The following is a 22,066-nucleotide window of genomic DNA, read 5'->3' on the forward strand; positions in this document are numbered from 1 at the left end:
GCAATCAGAGGCTGTGGCACCCCCATTTCTTTTAAAGCATTCCATAGTTTTTCTATTATCCAATGTATGTTTGTAATATAATCTATGGTGCCTCTTCCTTTTCTAAATCCAGCCTGGACATCTGGTATTTCTCGCTCCATATATGGTAAGAGCCTTTGTTGTAGAATCTTGAGCATTGCTTTACTTGCATGGGATATTAAGGCAATAGTTTGATAATTTCTGCATTTCCTGGGATCCCCTTTCTTTGGAATTGGGATGTATATTGAATGCTGCCAGTCTGTAGGCCATTGTTTTATTTTCCATATTTGTTGACAAATGGAACAAACCTTCCCTGCCAGCAACTGAGGCATGTGCGGGGCTTGCCCAAGCAAACATTATTAAGGTATAGGAGGCAGGCTTCTAAATTGGAGGGAGAAATATCAATAATTTAAGATGTACAGACGATACCATACTATTAGCAGAAACCAGTCATAATTTGAAAAGAATGCCGATGAAAGCTAAAGAGGAAAGCGCAAAAGCAGGACTACAGCTCAACGTCAAAGAGACTAAAGTAATGACAACAGAAGATTTGTGTAACTTTAAAGTTGACAATGAAGACATTGCTCCCCCCCCTGCCCAAAAGTAATGCTGGAAATGTTACAATTATACCTCAAAAGTAATAAAATTACTCCTTGTTCTGTTTGAATAAAATATAAAGAAATTACCCACATCTTCCTCAAAAAAGTAATTAACGACAAGTAATTCATTTTCCCTAATGAATTGCTTCCAAGCTCTAGTCTGAACCCATACAAACTGTGGATAAGTTTAACTAAACAGGCCAACTTTGGTTTTTTTAAATAATAAAATTTAAAATTTCACTATTGGAAACTACGAATAAATTCAAACCAGAGGTCACAGTTCTGTGGCATTTCAGAAACCAACTGACAACAATTCTGTGGCATGTAAAAAAAGCCAGGCTTTTTTTTTTGAGCCTTGGTGGGCAAAAGTTCATTTCCAGTATTTTTCTTGAACAAGCAAGTCAGTAGATTTGATCACTTGAAGTAAAAACTTTTATTTGTGTAGTTTTCTAGTTAACACTTGTCACGTTATAGTTCTGGGGTATGGTTTCCACACAGTTTGATTTTAAGTAATTGTTATATCTCCCAGTAAAATAAATGGTTTTACATTGAAACTTGAGGGTATAAGTATGCAAGGAGACACTATATTTCGACAAAATCACATCCACAGCTGTTGGTTTGTGTACATAATGTCATAAACAAGGTACATTATTTTATCTGTTCAGCTTTGTTTTTTTATTGTCCAGGTAATTAGTACTAATAAAAACTGAATTTGCATAGCAGAATGTGGAAACTTTAAAATGGGAATTAAGGTCAAGGGTAGAATATTAATAAGGAACTGATTTGGTGAAAGTCTTTCTGAGCATTTGTGGGAGTAGTTGAGTACCTTTGGGTACTCAGTTTGCAATTCTGGACAATGGTTCATTCTCTATTTAGGAATGTTGTCGTGTGTCTTTCATTTATCATGATGATTTTTTTTTTACTATATTACATTTTTATAAGTGTCATGCTGCCTGTGAATACTTCTGCACAGGTGCATCCCTGCACTGAAGCGTTCACAGGTAGCATGGCGCTTACAGGTGTGGAGGGCAAGGAGAGGCAAACCTTGACTGTGATGGCAGTGGCAAGGAGGAGAAGGTAGTGACGATGATGAGAGGGGCTGGGGGGGGCTAGGCAGGACCTAGCAAGTGAGTGAGTCAGCAGCAGCTGCAGAGCAGCAGCAAGACTATAAGGTAAGTGGGGAGGGTGTGTGTGGAAGTTTGGAAACCCATGGGGAGTGGGGGGAGGAAAGTTTGGAGACTTTTGGAGCGGGGGCGCTTCAGCGACCATTGTGTGCCCGGGGGGCTCTGGCGACTCGTGTGGGGTAAGGTTGGTGAGGGGTGGGGGGATGGCTAGGGGCACCTGGCAGATGCAGTGGGAGGAGTTGTAGGGACAGCATGGCAGAGCGGATGGAGAGATAGCTAGGGGGTGCCTGGTAGTGGTAGTGGGGTTTGGCCTTGGGGTGCTGTAGGGTGGAGTGTAGGCAAGGTTGGTGAGTGAAATGAGGTGGCGGCCCCTAGTGTTTTAAAAAAAAGAATCATGCCTGTGTTACTATTGAAACCATTCAACAGTTATGGAACAAGTGTTCTTTGAACATTGCGCTTGCTGACTATTTAGCTTCACAGCCTCTATATGTCTGCTTTTTATGCTTTTGTGGCTTGAAGTTACAGCCCTGCAACAATTTTGGTTCAGTGGTACTTATCCAGCTATAGACTTCCACTGTAATTTGAAGAAGTATTTGCTAACACAGAACGGAGAGTGGATGAGTGTGTGTGTGTAGGCATGGGTGAAAACATATCTAGCTAATATGACTGACTTTCCTGATATACCCACCATCATCTGTATATCAACATTGATTTGAGCCTTCTCATGTTTGTGCTTATATAGCCAAAATCACATCACTGACATACCAGCGAGAAGCACCGGCGGGATGCACAAGTACAAAAAATGAGAAGGAAAAAATCCTTAGGGAAGGGGAATCCCCCAAATAGCTCTATAACAATTCATAAGAGGTGAGATTCAAACTAGACATTTTCCGAATGTATAGCTCCTTCTGTTAGTCAATGATATAGGAGGTCTGCAAGATGACATTCTAGGCTTTTTTTATTCTTTTAATTTGCATTTGGAGCACATTGGACCTTGGGGGAGTCAACTATCACTGGTTTACTAGTTTATCTTTTTATTCCTTCATTTGAATGCATATGGACTTAATGGAGCCTGCCTTCCAGATCTTTTTCATCTGCCTAAAGTTTGGCTGAAATTCTTCCAAATTTCTCCCTAGTTTATTTTGGCGCAGAGTGGTAAGCGGCGATAACGCAGCCAAAAGCTCTGCTCATGGCTGGAGTTCGATTCCAACGGAAGGAGGAAGTCGAATCTCCGGTAAAAGGGGTCGAGGTCCACTCAGCCTTCCATCCATCCGTGGTCGGCAAAAGGAGTACCCGGCATATGCTGGGGGGTAAAGAAAGGCCAGGGAAGGAACTGGCAATCCCACCCCATATATACGGTCTGCCGAGTAAACGTTGCAAGATGTCACCCTAAGAGTCGGAAACGACTCGCACTACAAGTGCGGGGACACGTTTACCTTTTTACATGCCCAAAAAATCTGCATCTGATCCTTTTTGCAGATCCTTTTAATTTGGACTGTTTACTTGACGTTTTACCCAACGCACATGCATTCTACTGCTTTTGCCTTTAACTCCGGATTAAATAGATGCGACAAAAACCAGCATTTGCTTTTAAAATCTGCACCTGCTTCTACTGTGTATTACCTTTTAAGCGCCTTTTCTGGCTGCACAGTTTCTTCGCCATTAGATCCTCCCTTTTCTCCGCCCCTTTCACTGTCTCGGGCCGTCATTTTGTTTCCTGCAGTTGACGAAGCAACTTCCGGTTGCTCTCTCCTTCCTTTCTCCTGTTTACTCCCACTTCCCCACCAATACATTTCCTCCCCTGCTCCTTTAAACAAAATCACATTCCTCACCCCTTCATCAAGGGTAGCAGGGCTGGAGCTCATAAAATTCCTTTCTCGGAGCTGTGATTTTGGCGCTGTTGTTTACATCTAGCGTGTCTGTGTGCGAGAGAGAGTGTGAGAAAATGTGTGTGTGGAGGACCTCTTCTGCCTCGTAGCATCCTTCCGCTCCCCCCCAAAGCTGGATCTCTCCCCCCCCTTGGGCTGATGCATGTGCCATTTTCACAGCCACGGCGAGAGGAGGCTGGCGAAGGCGCCGCTGGGGTAATTTATAAGCGCCCAAAAGCGCAGGGGAAAGGTAAGCTGCCTTGGCGTCTCATCCCAGCATCTGCTCCACTCACGGAGAGCGATAATATTAAACGGCCAATGCTTCCTTTAGCAGCTGCTTTTAATGTCTCTCTAAAGATAATTGTTTGGGGTTTTTTTTATGTTTCCCAGAATGCATGCTGAGGCTTGTCCTGGGGTGCCAAAGGCACACCAATCTTGCTCAGGGACAGCCTAACTGCCACGGGTGGGAACGAGTCCCTTTCTTTCAAGCACCCATTCCTTTGTTTAGGGAAACACCACCCCTTCCCTGCCTCCGCAGTTAACATGCTAATGTGCGGGCGCGGCAACAAGAAAACGCTGATAGCAATAAACGCACATGCGTGTGAATGCTACAACGAAAAACAGCCAATTCGTAGCAAGGGTGGAAGTATGTGAACTGTCAGAATCAATTGTGATGGAAAAAGCAGCATTTTTAATGTGGATCTGGGGTCCCATGTAAACAAACCCTTAGTCTACCCTACTCTTTCTTATGCAAATTCAGAACCGCTTACATGGGTAATCCAGTTGACTCCCTATCCAGACTCTGATCAGATCCATGCTTACTTAGCTGTTAACTAAACTCCTAAGTGCAATTCTTTGTAAAAGTGTGGGTATGTATTGTTACCTTTTGGTCTCAAAACTCTTAAGACATCAAGACGTTTCTAGTGTTCACTATTTCTCCCATTCACTCTTTTATGGTGTCTGAGCTGTATGTCCTTACCTGTTTATGTAATCTTATGATGGTCAGAAGTATTCTGTTGCCAAATAAATGTTAGGGGTTGTGTTTACTAAAAGAACAATTAGCTACAGTCAGGTTTAACGGCAAAACTATAGACAGAGTTTCAAGTACAAACATGTTTTTCTAGCCATGATAAACATTTTCATATGAAGTAGACCAGTGCATGCCTTTAATTAGTTTTTGCAACTGGTATGCTTGCACACGTGCTGAAATTCACTGCCAGAATGTTTAGTAAGGACCATCATCTTAGATGGATTTAAAATGGAATTAGACAAATTCATGTAGTATAGGCCTGAAAAGATAGTATAGGCCTGAAAATATAACAGAGATGGTGACAGTTTAATATTTAAGAGGAGGAAATGTCAAAGGGTAGGTGCCACAACACTGAAGGTCTGCTTCCTATGTTGTGCAGAGTTCAGTGATCAACTGGGTATTTAAGGGGTAAGATGATCTTGCAGGTATCCTGGTCCCAAGCTATATAGGGCTTTGTACATAGCAAAGGACACAGAACAACATTCCTTCTAAGTCATGGTGCCATAAGCAGTCTGCTCACCATGCTGTGAAGTCATGGACTTCCACGCTATGCCATTTTAATTTTTTTCCTTTACTAGTATTAGCTTTGGTGCAGTTCTAAGTCTGCCCCAGTGGGTTTAAAAGACGTTGGTTTCCAAGTTGTGTGATGATTATTTTCCTAGATAAAACTAGGGCTGTGCACATAACAAATATTTAAAGCATGTTGAAAGCATGTGACTCTTCCCAAAGAATCCTGAGAACTGTGTTTTGTTAAGGGAGTTGGGAAATGTAGCTCTGTGAGGGGTACACTACAGTTCCCAGTTTTCTTTGGGGGAGTCGTGCTATAAATCTACGGTGTGTATGCAGCCTAAATTTGAAGACAACGTCATGAAAATAGTTAATGTGTACATTTTTTGTTATATGAATAGCAGCCTCAGGAAGCTTTAGCTTCTAGGCTATGGGGGGCTGGGTTGGGAAAGGAAGTTTTAATTCTTTATCTCTCATTACTAGAAGCTGCTGTTTGCAATCAAGAGAAGCTTCCATAATGGAAAATACCTGCCCTTCGCACTCAGAAACGATAAGCAACCTACACACATAGCAAGAACCAATGTAATTAGAGAGCATATCTTCATTATAGTCTGGCCCTAGCACCTCTCACTTTAGCAATTGTCTTTCAAGGGACACAACTAAAGTTGCCAGTTTGTATCCTGGAGAATTGGTTTTACTTTTGTTGCCAGTAAAATGGGATAGGAGGTAATATGTATAGCTCTTTAATAGGTTGCTTAATGCTGTTCATGTGTTAATATGAAATATGACTACTATGCAAGCACTGAAATAGTACAGCCCAAACATCATCATCGTTGTTGTTATGATTTTATTAATTATTGATGCTATGGCCTCAGTTTCCCATTGTCTGAATGTTTGCTGTATAGATGCTCCACTTCTCTGGTGTTTTGTCAGAAATGTTCTTTTGGAGAGGAGGGGAGAGGCAGGGCCAATAAGTGACTTTCCTATCTCTGGATGTCCTCCCTGAAGCTCTGCTTATGTGTTAGGGTACATCCATGTTGACAACAGAGATGGGCCGTGCTTTTAGCCCCACTGCTACCCTTGAGCCTTTTCCTCAGAAGTTGTGTGTTACAAGCTGTTTGCAGAGAAATTCAAATGTGTGGAGCCCCTATATGAAAATAGGTGCTCTCTCATATTTGATTTTTTCTACAACCACACACAATGTATGGTTGTTGCAGGAAGACCTGGGGCAGGGCTAAAAACATGAACCTGCTTCACTGTCAACACAGATATGCCTTACAGATATGCCCTACACACAAGTAATGTGTGAGCAAGGGTTGAGTGAACAGTCTTGAATATGTGGTATATTTCTCCTCTTAGTGGTACTTGCCTGGTTTTTTAATAGCCTTTTTGGTGGATAACATGTAGTCCTGTCAAGCTTGTTCTTTTATGCTCAGTAGTATTGGAAGTATTATTTTCAGGCAATCACGTGGAGCTGGTTTCTTATATAAGCAAGAAAGCACTATCCAGTTTGCCTTGAGTTGGACTGTATATTGGTTTGATGCCATCTACAGCTTTCACACAAACTTTATTTCCCAGTGGCTCATGTTCCTTCTTTCCTCTCACCCATTAAAGAGGGCTTGTGAGCTTTGTCTGTATTTATTTTTGTCTGTGTCCAAGCAGAAACAACAGCTGCTGTGGAGACAGCTAAAACCTAAGGGTGGGGATTTCACCAAGAATCTCCAACTGTGAGGCCTAGCCGTGTCATGTTTGGTGGGATTAAACCAGGCACAGTCCATTTTGGGATGAATGATTCTTGTATTGGGGAGATTTAATAAAGGAGAGATATGTCAGCATGTTGGTGGAGCATGTTGAGAAAGCATCTGATTTGGTACATAGAATTTCTAGAGCAAATTTTGAAATGCAGTCCTCTCAAGTGAAATATGATGACCATTTAGAACTTTGAATAAGAGTTAAAGTATATATGACACAATTTAGAGCAGGTTAAGTGCAGTTAAATTCTGTTGAAATGACATTGGAGATGATCAATGCTCTTAACTCCTCTATCTGTCCCTTGAGATATAAAATCTGACAGAACTATTAGCTTTGATTGCAAACTAGCACTATATAAGAAAGGAAATAAGATTATTGTAGTCCAAGTAATAGAGCAGTTTTTGACATGGTTAAGTGAGGCTGGTATAGGTGTCAAAGTCATATACTGATTTCTCTTCCTTTCCCCATGCCTCTTGTCTTTCATCTGCATTGTATCAGACACCTGTAACAACTTATTAGGGTATGAGTAGAATATTTGTTATTTGTATACTTTTCAGGACTGTGGAGTCGGTACGTCAAACCTTCGACTCCTCTATTTTTCTACTGTCCGACTCAGACTCCTTCATAAATGGCAAATGTATATTATCTATTTATTTATTTTATTATTTGATTTATATCCCGCCCTTCCTCCCAACAGGAGCCCAGGGTGGCAAACAGAAATGCTAAAAACACTTTAAGACATCATAAAAAGACCTTAAAATATATTAAAACAGAAAAAATTAATTATTAATTTGAGTTTGAAGCCAGAGTCGGAGTCGGTACATTTCTACCGACTCCGACTCCACCCAAAATTGCTTCCGACTCCACAGCCCTGATACTTTTACCCTGCTTCTCAATTGAAAATTGGAGGTAGGGAGAGAGAATAATTCATTTTCTGCATATGCAACTAGTGTCGGTTTATGTTTGTTTGTTTTTTATTCTAGGCATGTATATACAGCTGTTCAAACTAATTCCCCAGGCAGTTTGCATAAAATGTCTATTGGGACGGTATCTTCACTGTGTAGAATAGTACTACAATAAAAAATCATGGGGGTAGGGGAGGATTTCATTGCAGTAAACTGGAATTAATTGCTGAAGTTTCATGTGTTTAATAGAATTCACGAGTAGGCAAAAAACCTTATGGTTTAAGAATGTACCTATAGCCCATAGATATTTCTATCAAACTTTAAAAAGCAGGGAAATTGGGCAGCTATAGTGAATGCACCAGGGGAGCAGGAGACCTGACCTCCTCTCTGAGACATTGTACTGCTCTACAAGGTTGTCAAAATGCAAACACCATTTGGGTTGGTATTCCATAGTCCAATCCACTTGCTGTGTAGCTTGGAAGAATTTGGTATATAGGTACATTCTTAAACCACAAGATTTTTTGCATATTAGTGAATTTCTCTGCTTTTTAATCCAGGAGGTAAGAAATGGAATCCTGTGCAAGCTTGCTGAGAATGGATTGATCATTTGCATGCTTATGGGGTTAAGTGGGATTTACTCCCCTGCAATCATGCTTAGGATAGGTGAAACTGACCACAGGGGATGGGGAGGGGAGGAGGGGGAGGGGAGCAGGAAGAAGGGGGAGGGGAGGGGAAGGGAAGGGCAGGTTTGATCATTTGCATGTTTATTGAGGTCAGTAGGATTTACTCCTATGCAATCATGCTTAGGATAGGTAAAACTGACCGGGGGGGGAGGGAGGGAAGGATGGCTGGAGTGGACAGGGAAGGAGGTAGAAGGAAGAGGAAAGGAGGAAGGGAGAGGAGAGGGGAAGGAGAGGAAAGCAAGGTCTGGTGATTTGCATGTTTATTGAGTTCAATGGGATTTACTCTTATGTAATCATGGTTAGGATAGATAAAACTGACCATGGGGGAGGGGGAGGGGAGAGGAGAGGGAAGGAGAAAGGGGGGGAGAGGAGGAGGGGGAAGGGGAAGGGGAAGGAGTGGATTAAAGGGCGGCAAAGGAAGGGGCAGGGGGGCAGGTTTGATCATTTGCATGCTGATTGAGTTCAGTGGTATTTACTCCCGTGAAATCATGCTTAAGATAGGTAAAACTCACCATGGGGAGGAGGAAGGGGGGAGGGTGAAGGAGAGGATTGGAGGACGAGTGGAGGGAAGGGGCAAGAGGGAGGGAATAGGATGGAGGAGAAGGGAGGGTGGGTTTGCTGATTTGCATACCTTTTGAGTTCACTGGGATTTGTTTCTTTGCAATCATGTTTGAAAATGGAAATGGACTGCCTTCAAGTCAACCCCAACTTATGGCGACCCTATGAATAAGGTTTTCATGGAAAACGGTATTCAGATGTGGTTTTACCATTGCCTTCCTCTGAGGCTGAGAGGCAGTGACTGGCCCAAGGTCACCCAGTAAGCTTCATGGCTGTGTGGGGATTTGAACCCTGGTCTCCCAGATCATAGTCCAACATTGACCTGGGGGAGGGGCAGGGAGGATAGGAGGAGGGGGAGGAGAGGAGATTGGGTGGGTGTGTGGGTACTGGGCAGAGGGGAAGCCCCTTTCCAAAAGGAAAACATTGTGAACAGTATCATTGATTTTCAGGGTTTCCTCTACCTTTTTATTCTACAGCAGGCACATGTAGCCTGCCACCCAAATTTAAACTAAAGCTGTCCCTGGCCACATCCACACCAGGCCTTTATTTCACTTTGGATAGTCATGGCTTCTCTCAAAGAATCCTGGGAAGTGTAGTTAGTGAAGGGTGCTGAGAGTTGTTAGGAGACAGCCTGTTCCCCTTACAGACCTTCAATCAGAGTGGCTGACTGTTAAACCAGTCTGGCCACTGGAGCTCTCTCAATGGAACAGGAGTCACCTCTCAGCATCCTTCACAAACTACACTTCCTAGGATTCTTTGGGGAAAGCCATGACTGTTTCAAGTGAAATCAGCCTGGTGTGGGCATGGCCCCCTGATTAGGCAAGCCCAGCAGTGGTGAGTCTGGCTTTTAGAACACTGACAGTTGGTTCTTACTGAGCATGCCCAGCACTATCATAGGGTTCAAGCCAAACTTTCTTAAATTAATTAAAAATCAGCGAGGCATTTTTTAAATGTTTAAACTGCAGAAGATGAAGGTCAGAGTATGGGGCAACGTCAGTAACAGGATTACAGGTACTCTGTGAACATAGCTGATTTTTAATGAATTTCAACAGATTATGAGAACTTGAGAGAAAAAAGTCCAAAAGGCGTCTGGGTTTTTTCTTTCTCTCTTTAGACTTTGAACTCTCAATTCTTTCTGACGGTTTTGTGTATCACCATGAAAATTGACAGGGTTGTTAAGCAAGCGTTTCTGAGTTCAGGACTATAAATTTTGTAAGGTTTTGTTTTGAAATGAGTTTATGGGAAGCATCAGAATGGCATGGGGGGTATTTTCAATTTAACATTGTGGAGTGTGAAAAATCCCCACTGGCTGTAGTATACAGCCACTCTCGTGGCTGTATAATAAAAGGGCCAGTTGAGACAGGCACTGTAACATCTTGCTACTTGATTGCTCAGTGCATGGTGATTTACAGCTGAATGTATTTGTGGACTCTGCTGAAAAGCACTAAGTTTGATGTGATTGAAAAGTCTGACACTATCCATTGCACCAGTAAAGAACAGCACATGAGCTCAGAATTTTAACTCATTCTGATCACTAAGTCTCAGTAAACCTGAGGCACAGGCATAATTAATGGGGAGCAAGAAAAGCAGAAGCAATAAAACTATAATAAAAAATCTTCTGAAGTTAACCATGATGGCACACTTTGAGATAGAAAAGAGCTATATCTCTGCAAGCAAGTCAAGGTTGCACATATTGTATTAAGACAACCATCTAGGCCTAGTATCATCTGCTTTGACTAACAGCAACTAACTGGGTTTCAGGTAATAATCTGTAATATAGCACATAAGATTCTTTTAACTAGAGATACTGAAGATTGTACTTGGAAAATTATATATAAAGATTCAAGTTCTATTATGTAAATATTCCTCCAATAACTTTTAGTGACATTAAAATAATGTCCCTGACAAATGCTATACATCCAGGTTACTAGATTTGGCAAATTCAATGTGGATTAAACAATGTCTGCTGTTTGTTGGCCATAAACTCGATTTTGGAATTCTAAAAATAAACTAGTTGTATGAAGATGAAAAAGTGGCCCCTTTTGCATACAACACACTACTTATGCATTAGGCCTCATCTTGAATACTGCATCCAGTTCTGGTCTCCGCACTTCAAGAAGGGTGCAGACAAACGAACAGGTTCAGAGAAGGGTAACAAGGATGATCAGGGGACTGGAAACAAAGCCCTATGAGTAGAGGCTGAAAGAACTGGACATGTTTAGCCTTGAGAAGAGAAGACTGAGGGGAGATATGATAGCACTCTTCAAGTACATGAAAGGTTGTCACACAGAGGAGGGCCGGGATCTCTTCTCGATCATCCCAGAGTGCAGGACATGGAATAATGGGCTCAAGTTGCAGGAAGCCAGATTTCAACTGGACATCAGGAAAAACTTCCTGACTGTTAGAGCCATATGACAGTAGAACCAATTACCTAGAGAGGTAGTGGGCTCTCCAACACTGGAGGCATTCAACAGGCAGCTGGACAGCCATATGTCGGGAGTGTTTTGATTTGGGGGATTGGACTTGATGGCCTTATAGGCCCCTTCCAACTCTACTATTCTATGATTCTAAAATTGGGGAATGGAAAATATATGGGTGGGATGGAAAAATCCTAGCCTGCAGTTCCAGTCTTAAGATGGATTGGAGGGGATACTTTGCAGGCTAAGGATTGTATTCAACTAAGTCCTACTCAAAGTAGACCCATTGAAATTCATTAACCAAAGTTGGTCATGTCTATTAACTTCAATGGATCTACTTTCAGTAGGATAGCATTAAATTCCACCCTCACTGTGCATCCTGTATATATCTACTCAGTAGTAAGACTCACTGACTTCAGTGGAACTTACTGCCAGATATGTATGGCATTGCATCCCTAATCATTGTAGCTTTTCCCAATACAAAGAGATCTTGGGCTGTGAGATCTTTCATGTTAAAGTGAATAAATAGTGGCTTCTCTTCCTTTGGATCTGCCTGTACCCCTAATCAGAACACATGGGTCTCTTGAGACCAGAACTAAGGACAAAGATGATAGTCTTTATGGGTTGTGTCCAGTACTGCCCTTCCATTCACAGAAGGACCTTTGATCAAATGAAGATCTCCAGTAATGGAAGGGGGGAGCCAGTAGTATTGCTTCAGATGTGAAAGCCATTTCTGCATATGTAAACACTGTGCATTTTATCTTCTTGTTACAGAAGGCCAACAGTTGCCTTGGAATAACTTCACAAATGAATGTAATATTCCTGGAAACTTCATGTGCAGTAATGGACGTTGCATCCCGGGAGCCTGGCAGTGTGATGGGTTGCCAGACTGTTTTGACAAAAGTGACGAGAAGGAATGCCGTGAGTGACTTCTACTTACTTGCTACCTTTCATATTTTGAATAGCAAGATGTAGCTGTGTAAAATCAAATGCTTTTCAGTGATTAGTATTCAACCAATGCATCATATTTCTTATTTGTTTGTCTAACTGAAGTGACTCTTCACTTCTTGGTTGGTGTCGTTAAAATTTATTGTGTTCCTATCCAATGACTTCAGAGTGGGATACATGGTAGGAACCCTGTGTGAGGTAGGTTAACATAAAAACAGAAGCTTCCTGAAGGGTGCTGTGAATTTCATGGCTGCACAGGCACTTAGGCTGTGTTTGCCCTTATCCAAATTAGGGATGAGCTGATGCAATCTGTTCTAGCTTGTTGTCTTCTGTGGGTTGGATTTGCTCCATGTTTCACTCTGTTTGTCTTCCAGTTTTAACAAGCATAATCTCCAAAATTAATTCTGGAATTGGCACATAAACAGTTTCCCATAGTTTTTAGTTTATATTTCCCTCCCTGCTTCCTGGTTATTGATGTGCAAAAGTGCATATGCTCACCGAGTGCAATACCTGCAAAAAGGGGTCACTCTTTTTTGCAGAGTGTTACTTTATAATAAATGTACACAAATATTGTATCAAGATAGGTTTTAATCAGTGCAGGTATGCAGAGACATGTATTAGTAACTGGTAAAGGAAGAAAGACACAAAGTGAAAACTTAAGCAAAACTGAAGAGACAGCAGTCTGAACAAAAATAACAGAAGAACGGTACATCAGTAATGCATCAGTACCTTTCTGCAAACAACATCAGATAAATTAGAACCGTCAAATCCAGAGAGAAATTCATTTGAGCAAAATTTCATAATAATACCTAAATAGTTTGTTAACTGTTGGCAAATTTATGCTTTCAGTTGTACATCTTGCCTGTTCTCAGAAATTCTGTTTGTTCTCTATAAGACCATAATCCTCAGAATGTTCTCAGGCCCCCTCTTATACCATAGGACAGAGCCTAGAGTTACTCTTGGTCTTTGCTCTTGGGACCCAAGAGCTGTAACTCTTCATTGGGTACGAGTGAGAATAACCTGGGTACGAGTGAGAATAACCTATCTTTCCTCCTAGAAACACACTTCATAGTTCTCCCAACTTTCCTGTGATACTCCTTTCTCTTCTTGTCCTTTGTTTGTTGTCCATCTACCTTTTTTGTTTCTCTTTCTGTGCTGCTTATAAAACTACCAGGGCTTGATTTCAAACAGGTGGAATGGGCCAGGAGACTAATCACCTTGGCTTCTCTCAAGCCTCAACCCATTCTGTTCCAGGGACTTATTTGTGTCATTGGCACAAAGAGTCCTGGGACAAGTATTTTCCAAGGTGACTGAAGTTTATTCTAAGGGCTTGGGTGCCCTGGGAAAAATTACATTTCCTGGGATCCCTGACTTCTTGTGATGCTATATAACAGTATTCAAAGCACCAGGGAGACCATGTACAGAAGCTTCCAATGGTGCTCCCAGGTAAGTGAGAAAAGAAGCCGATGGACTTGGAAGGCTCTGTGGAGGGATAATTAGTGGGGAGGATTTATTTCTACCACATCCTGCTTATAGAGTGATGGGATCTAAATTTTGGAATTGGGCCTAGAATAAAACTAACTGTTTCAGTTCTAGAGTTGTGGCAGGGAGGTAGTGGGGGACTTCTCCCATCACTAATCCAAACCACTACACTGGCTGACCTGTTTCATAATGGATAAATGAACTCTATAGTTGTTCAGACCTGCATCAGTTTTCTATCTTTGCATGATATCTAACCTATTAGATTCATTTTAATGATTTGATATGAAACATAGACACAGAATTAACTGGGAAAGTTCACACTTATAGCCGATTAGTGCAGTTCTTGAATTTGCTTGGTTAAGATTTTCTAGTTCAATATCCTCCACAGAAACTGCAAGTTGCATAGGAAACAAAACCTAGACTATAATTGTAATTTGTTTAGCCTATGTACTTAAGCATCTGACTATACTTTTGTGACAACGAGGACAAAATGCGTCTATTCAGTGAAGAGTCAAAAGTTAATTGACTTGTTTCAAATGTTTGCTATATAATTCTCCTTTGATCAAAGGTAAATTCTCTTTATTTCAAATAAAAACATTTTAATTGCAACACCTGCTCAGAACAGGAACAATCCTGGATATTTGGGTTGACATGTTTTGCCAGCTATAAAAGATACCTGTGAAATGTCAGTGTAGCAATGTGTTTTTGTGAAAGTGCACTGGCATAGCCACCTATACTCAGTTGTTTTTAGAACTTGTTTGCTGACATAACAAACTTTCTGAAAAGGCCAGAAAGCACATGCTGTGTGCATCCTTCTTTAAATAGATTGTCAGAATGAAATGTGAGGGATAAACTTAATATTCCATTATTAACTGTAGCTTGGATTCATAATGCCTTTTCTGCCTTTATTTGTTACAGAAATTCTCTATTTGGTTTTCGGTACAATATTTGCAAAAAGAAGCCAAGGTCCCACAAACTTCATGTGTCTTACAAACACTTTCTCCAAGTTCTGTATTGGCTATTTAGGCAAAAACATTTCATGGCACCAAAATCACTATTGTGATGTAATGTTAGTTGCTTAGAGCTGTGTGGCCCAGATCTCCTGACAACAAAAAATTAACATTAACTGCAAAAAGTGGTTTGGATTTCCTTTTTGGCTCACAATTGTGTCTTAAATTAGGTGTGCTGGGATTGTCATTATGGGACCTGAGATGATCATCTCTGGCCAAGATTAAGAGTAATTCAAGACTCTTTCTATCTATAGTATTTAACACCAAAATATTATCATTAAGCCAGGTAGAATAAATTTTGTATGTGTATATGTAAATATTTTTTTAAAAGAAAAATCACCAAAGGGATTTTTCTTTTTCTTTTGTCATCTCCAGCCCCCCTTATGAAAACAAGCAGTTAATGAAATATTGCTGAACAGGGCTCATGTTTTGCTTATGAATAAGTTGGTAATAGTCAGCCACTGACCACAGACTTCATTCACAATATTTCTTTGTCACTGAGAATAAGCTGGATCCAGTAAGGTTTTGTTAGAAAGGAATATAGTAACTGCAGATAAAATTTAAAGAGCTGCAAAACCTCAGTTCATAAAACTCCTTTCTTAGTTGGATCGGGTTAAATACCTTGGGATTTCACAATTGATGGTTTTGCAGAACTGTGATCTTTTCCCCTCTTTCTTTTCTAGTTGGGTTAGATTATTAAAATATTTTAGCTAGGTCATTTTAATTTCATCTAAGCAGAGATAATCATCCTGTTTTTCCATTTCTCCTTCCTTTGTCTCGTGCCTAACTGAATTGTGCCTAACTTAACTGATTTCATGAATAAATTTAAAACAAAAGCAAAGGAAAAAGAATCTAGGAGCAGGTGATTCATTTCCTGTTTTGCCCTGTAGTTGACAGGTAAGGTACAAGAAAACAGAAGAGACTGTGTTGATAGATTTTGAGTTTCAGATAACTCCGGAGGGTTGCAGACTTTCATTTTTATACCCTGATTTTCTCATTACAAAATGGTGGTGTAAGTTTCCTTACAAAATGGGGGAAAAGGACAAGAACAAGAACATTAATTAAACAAACACCACAGGGGGGATCATTCCGCTATAACATGCCAGAAAACACAACAAATCCAAAATGTAAAACTAGTGGTGTGAAATTAGGAATGTTTAAGGTATGAGCTCCAGCTGGGAAGATCATTGCTTATTTGGGATGCTACAAGCGACGGAGACCTACTTTGTACCTCTCGGGATTTAATTTATTGTACAGGTTAAGTGGATCAGACTTTCTCACATAGATCAGTTGGCAGGATGGTTTAATATGGGGAAAGACACTGCTTCAGTTATGCTGGACCCTTAGCCATGTATGGATTTAAAGGTAATAACAAGCACCTTGAATTGTGCCTGAAAGCTAACTTGCAACCAATGTGATATAATACACTTGTGTCTCATGCTGTTTACAACGTGCTCCCACAAATGACGTAGGCCTTACATTATCTGCAGTTATGAACAATTTTTAATGTTAGCCTCTTAGAATCATAGAATAGTAGAGTTGGAAGGGACTTAAAATGCCATCATGTCCAACCCCCTGCTCAATGCAGGAATCCAAATCAAAGCATTCCCAAGAGATGGCTGTCCAGCTCCCTCTTGAATGCCTCCAGTGTCGGACAGCCCACTACCTCTCTAGGAAATTGGTTCCATTGTCATATGGCTCTAACAGTTAGGAGTTTTTTCCTGATGTTCAGTTGAAATCTGGCTTCCTGCATCTTGAGCCCGTTAGTCTGTGTCCTGTACTCTGGGACAATCAAGAAGAGATCCCAGCCCTCCTCTGTGTGACAACCTTTCATGTACTTGAAGAGTGCTATCATATCTCTCCTCAATCTTTTCTTCTCCAGGCTAAACATGCCCAGTTCTTTCAGTCTCTCCTCATGGGGCTTTGTTTCCAGTCCCCTGATCATCCTTGTTGCCCTCCTCTGAACCTGTTCCAGTTTGTTTGTATCCTTCCAGAAGTGCGGAGATCAGAACTGGATGCAGTACTCAAGATGAGGCCTAACCAGTGCTGAATAGAGGGGAACTAATATTTCATGTGATTTGGAAACTATACTTCTGTTAATGCAGCCTAAAATAGCATTTGCCTTTTTTGCAGCCCCATCGCGCTGTTGGCTCATATTCAGCTTGTGATCAACAACAATTCCAAGATCCTTCTCATATGTCGTATTGCTGAGCCACATATCCCCCATCTTATAACTGTGCATTTGGTTTCTTTTTCCTAAGTGTAGAACTTTGCATTTATCCCTGTTGAATTTCATTCTGTTGTCTTCAGCCCAATGCTCCAGCCTCTCAAGGTCCCTTTGAATTTTATTTCTGTCTTCCACGGTATTAGCTGTGCCCCCCAATTTTGTTATCATCTGCAGTTTTGATAAGCATGCTGTGCACCTCCTCATCCAAGTCGTTAATAAAAATGTTGAAGAGCACTGGGCCCAGGAGTGATCCCTGTGGTACCCCACTTGTTATTTCTGCCCAGTTTGAGAAGGAGCCATTGATAAGCACTCTTTGAGTACAATTCTGGAGCCAGCTTTGGATCCATCTGATAGTTGTTCCATACAGCCCACATATAGTTAGTTTGCTAATCAGAATATCATGGGGCACTTTGTCAAAAGCTTTGCTGAAGTCAATATATATTATGTCCACAGCATTCCCACAGTCTACAAGGGAGGTTACCCGATCAAAAAATGAGATAAGATTAGTTTGGCAGGATTCGTTCTTCATAAATCCATGTTGGCTCCTAGTAATCACTGCATTGTTTTCAAGGTGCTTACAGACTGACTGCTTTATAATCTGCTCCAGAGTTTTTCCAGGGATTGATGTTAGGCTGACTGGTCTGTAGTTCCCCGGTTCCTCCTTTTTGCCCTTTTTGAAGATAGGGACAACATTAGCTTTCCTCCAGTCTTTTGGCACTTCCCCAGTCCTCCATGATTTTGCAAAGATAATAGATAGCTGTTCAGCCAGTTCCTTCAATACTCTAGGATGCAGTTTATCAGGTCCTGCCAATTTGAACTTGTTCAAAGTGATTAGGTATTTCTTGACCATTTCTATCAATCACAAGCTCCAGTCCTGCCCCTTCCACTTCATGTTTCCCGGGAGAGTCATAGACCCTTTTTTGGAAGAAGACTGAGCTAAAGTAGCAATTGAGCACCTCTGCCTTTTCTTTGTCATCTGTTATCATTTTGCCATCCTCAACTGTGCCACCATTTCTTTTCTCTGTATTTTACTGTGGATGACCCGGAAGAAAGCTTTTTTGTTGCTTTTAGCATCTCTCGGTAACGTCAGCTCATTCTCATCTTGAGCCTTCCTGACACCATCCCAGCAATTCTGTGCTACCTGCCTGTACTCTTCCTTTGTGGCCTGGCCTTGTTTCCACTTTCTGCATGCACTTCCTTTTTTGTTTTCAGGTCAGCTCTAAGCTTTCTGTGAAGCCACATTGGCTTCTTCTGCTGTTTCTCCCCTTTTTTCCTTGTTGGAATTGCTTGCCATTACGCTTTTAGAATTTCCTTAAGGTGTTGGACTACAACCTGGGAGACCAGGGTTCGAATCCCCACATAACCATGAAGCTCACTGGGTGACCTCGGGCCAGTCACTGTCTCTCAGCCTCATGAAAACCCTATTCATAGGGTCGCCATAAGTCGGAATCGACTTGAAGGCAGTACACACACACACAGAGAAACTCCCACCCATCTCGGACTTCTTTTCTCATTAGGGTTGCGTGCCATGGAACCGTAATTACAGTTGTTCTGAGTTTATTAAAACCAGCTTTCCTGAAGTCCAGAGTGCACATATGGCTACTCTCAGCTTTTGTTTCTGTTAAAATCAAGAATTCAAGTGTGGTGTGGTCACTTCCCCCAGAGTTCCCGTAACTGCCACTTCATCCACCAAATCATCTCTATTGGTTAGAATCAAGTCCAGGATAGCTTGTTCTCTGGTTGCTTCCTCCACTTTCTGTAGGAGAAAGTTATCTCCAACACAAGTCAAAAATTTCTTGGAGGGGCCGTGTTTGGCAGAATTTGTCTTCCAACAGATATCGGGATAATTGAAGTCCCCCATTACTATTACATCATGACTCCTAGAAACACTGGCAATTTGCTTTTCAAAAGTTACATTCTTGTCTTCTCCTTGATTGGGTGGTCGGTAGTAGACTCCATGCACCACATTCCTTTTATTACTTGCCCCATTAATTTTAATCCAAATACTCTCGGTGGAGCTACCAAGCTTATCTTCCTGTATTTCTGTGCAGGGATATATATTTTTAACATATAGCACGACTCCACCTCCTTTTTATTCCTTCTGTTCTTTTTGAACAAGTTATATCCTTCAATTGCTGTATTCGAGTCATGGGAGTCATCCCACCAAGTTTCAGTTATACCTATCAAGTCGCAATTATCCTCCTGTATTAAGAGTTCAAGTTTGTCCTGCTTGTTTCCCATGCTCTGCACATAGTATACAGACATCGAAGACCATGTGATTTATGGCTTGGCTTCCTTACTACATTTTTCTGAGGACTGTTACTGGTCCCTATTACAGCTGATCTCTCTGTTCCCTTTACTGTGCACAAGCCTTCATCAGTCGTTACTACCAAGTTGATGTCTCCCTCCCCCTTAGGATTCAGTTTAAAGCCCTCCTGATGAACTTCTCCATGCTGTGGCCAAACACATTCTTCCCAGTCCTTGTGAGATGCAACCCATCACTTGCCAGCAGTCCATCTTCCAGGAAGCATAGCCCATGGTCCCAGAATCCAAATCTCTCACGTCTGCACCACCTTCGTAGCCATTCATTCACATGGAGTATTTTTCTTTCCCTTTCTACTCCTCTTCTAAGTACTGGAAGGATGGATGAAAAAACTATCTGGGCCCCAAAGTCCTTGAGTTTCCTTCCCAGAGCTTCAAAATCTGACGTGATTTTTTCATAGCTCCGTTTGGCAGTATCATTTGTTTCCACATCAATGAGGAGAAAGGGATACCTGTTGGTGGGCTTGGTGAGTGATGGCAGCCCTTCCGTCACATCTCTAATCCGTCCTCCTGGTAGATAGCATATCTGGCGAGTTCACGGATCTTCTCGACATACTTGAGTTTCGATCCCACTCAGCAGGGAGTGTTCCACTACTAGTACTCTTCTCTTCTTGTTATGGGGTGTGGTTTCATTGCCTCTGCTTGATTGAGCTTCACCCTCTTGCTCGTTGTCGCATGGGGTCTCCTGTAATTCTTCCACCACAGGCTGTCCTCCAGTCTCATCCTCGAATGGTTGAAAGTGGTTCCATAGTTCCACTGGTGATGGGTGTCTTCTCGCTCTTCTGCTCCTGTCACCCTTTGCCATGGAGTTTCCTCCACTTCGTTGTTCCTCTCCAAAGCAGTCTCCGCTTCTGCTACCACATGTTGTTTTTCCATGTCCACTTCTCTTTGCTGCTGTTGTTCCAGCGTTCTGTCTAAGAACTCTTGATCTTCTCTTATAGTCCTCAGTGTGGCCACCCGCTGTTCCAGGCCTCTCACTTTTTCTTCCAACAGTACCATAAGCTCGCACTTGTTTTATTTATTTATTTATTTATTTAATTGCACTTTTAAACCGCCCTATAGCAACAAGCTCTCAGGGCGGTGTACAACAAGATAAAACCACATTTAAAATACGAACAAGTGTGGATTACAGTATACAATTATAAAAACATATTTAAAAACAAAATTAGAATACAAATTAAAATAAAAATTACAATTACAGTTTAAGTTTAAAAATTAAAATTAAAAATTAAGCTTAAAATGCCCGGGCAAAGAGGTAGGTTTTTACCTGGCGCCGAAAGGATAACAAGGAAGGCGCCAGGCGTATCTCATCTGGGAGGGCATTCCATAATTCGGGGGCCACCACGGAGAAGGCCCTAGATCTAGTTGCTGTTCTCCGGGCTTCCCTATGAGTTGGGACCCGGAGAAGGGCCTTGGACGTTGAGCGCAGTGAACGGGTTGGTACATAGTGAGAGAGGCGTTCCAACAGATATTGCGGTCCAATCCCATTAAGGGCTTTATAGGTAAGAACCAACACTTTGAATCTGGCCTGGAAACATATTGGTAGTCAGTGCAGTTGGGCCAGAATAGGTGTTATGTGGTCAAATTTCTTCGTCCAAGTAAGAACTCTGGCCGCAGCATTCTGCACTAGCTGAAGTTTCCGAATCGTCTTCAAAGGTAACCCTACATAGAGTGCATTACAGTAATCCAATCTAGAGGTTACCAGAGCGTGAATAACTGAGGTGAGGTTCTCCCTGTCCAGATAGGGTCGTAATTGGGCTACTAGCCGGAGCTGGTAGAATGCATTCCGTGCCACCGAAGCTACCTGGGCCTCAAGTGACAGGAGCGGATCTAATAAGACCCCCAAACTACGGACCTGCTCCTTTAGGGGGAGTGTAACCCCATCCAGGGCAGGTCTGACATCTACCATCTGGGCAGAGAGCCCCCCCCACCAACAGCATCTCAGTCTTGTCAGGATTGAGTTTCAGTTTATTAGCTCTCATCCAGTCCATTATTGCGGCCAGGCAGCGGTTCAGTACATTGACAGCCTCACCTGAAGAGGATGAAAAGGAGAAATAATGCTGCGTATCATCAGCATATTGCTGGAAACGCACTCCAAAACTCCTGATGACCTCATCCAGCGGCTTCATATAGATATTAAAGAGCATGGGGGACAGAACTGAACCCTGTGGGACCCCATATTGGAGTACCCAGGGACTCGAGTAATGTTCCCCAAGCATTACCTTCTGGAGACGATTCTCAAGATAGGAGCACAGCCACTGCCAAGCAGTGCCTCCAACTCCTAAATCCGTGAGTTGCCCCAGAAGGATACCATGGTCGATGGTATCAAAAGCCGCCGAGAGATCAAGGAGAACCAACAGAGTGTCATCATACAGGGCGACCAAGGCCGTTTCTGTACCAAACCCCGGCCGAAAGCCCGATTGAAATGGATCTAGATAATCAGTTTCATCCAAGAGAGCCTGGAGTTGGTGAGCAACCACGCGCTCTAGAACCTTGCCCAGAAATGGAACATTTGCTACCGGTCTATAGTTGTTGAAATTATTGGGGTCCAAGGAGGGCTTTTTTAGGAGCGGTCTCACCACCGCCTGTTTCAGGCAAAGTGGGACCACTCCCTCT

The 22,066-nt window shown here is 42.0% G+C and overlaps 1 protein-coding gene across 5 annotated transcripts in view; it reads left to right on the top strand.

The window, feature by feature from the left end:
• Positions 1-22,066, top strand: part of LDLRAD3 (low density lipoprotein receptor class A domain containing 3) — a 207,977-nt gene that overhangs the window by 40,773 nt on the left and 145,138 nt on the right. For all 5 annotated transcript variants that reach the window (XM_061610795.1, XM_061610791.1, XM_061610792.1 and 2 more), the window contains exon 2: positions 12,236-12,382. In XM_061610795.1, coding sequence (XP_061466779.1) covers positions 12,236-12,382 — 147 coding nt within the window. The remainder of the gene's footprint in view (positions 1-12,235; positions 12,383-22,066) is intronic.

The sequence above is a fragment of the Rhineura floridana genome, chromosome 2 (assembly GCF_030035675.1).
Source record: "Rhineura floridana isolate rRhiFlo1 chromosome 2, rRhiFlo1.hap2, whole genome shotgun sequence".
NCBI classification, from domain to species: domain Eukaryota; kingdom Metazoa; phylum Chordata; class Lepidosauria; order Squamata; family Rhineuridae; genus Rhineura; species Rhineura floridana.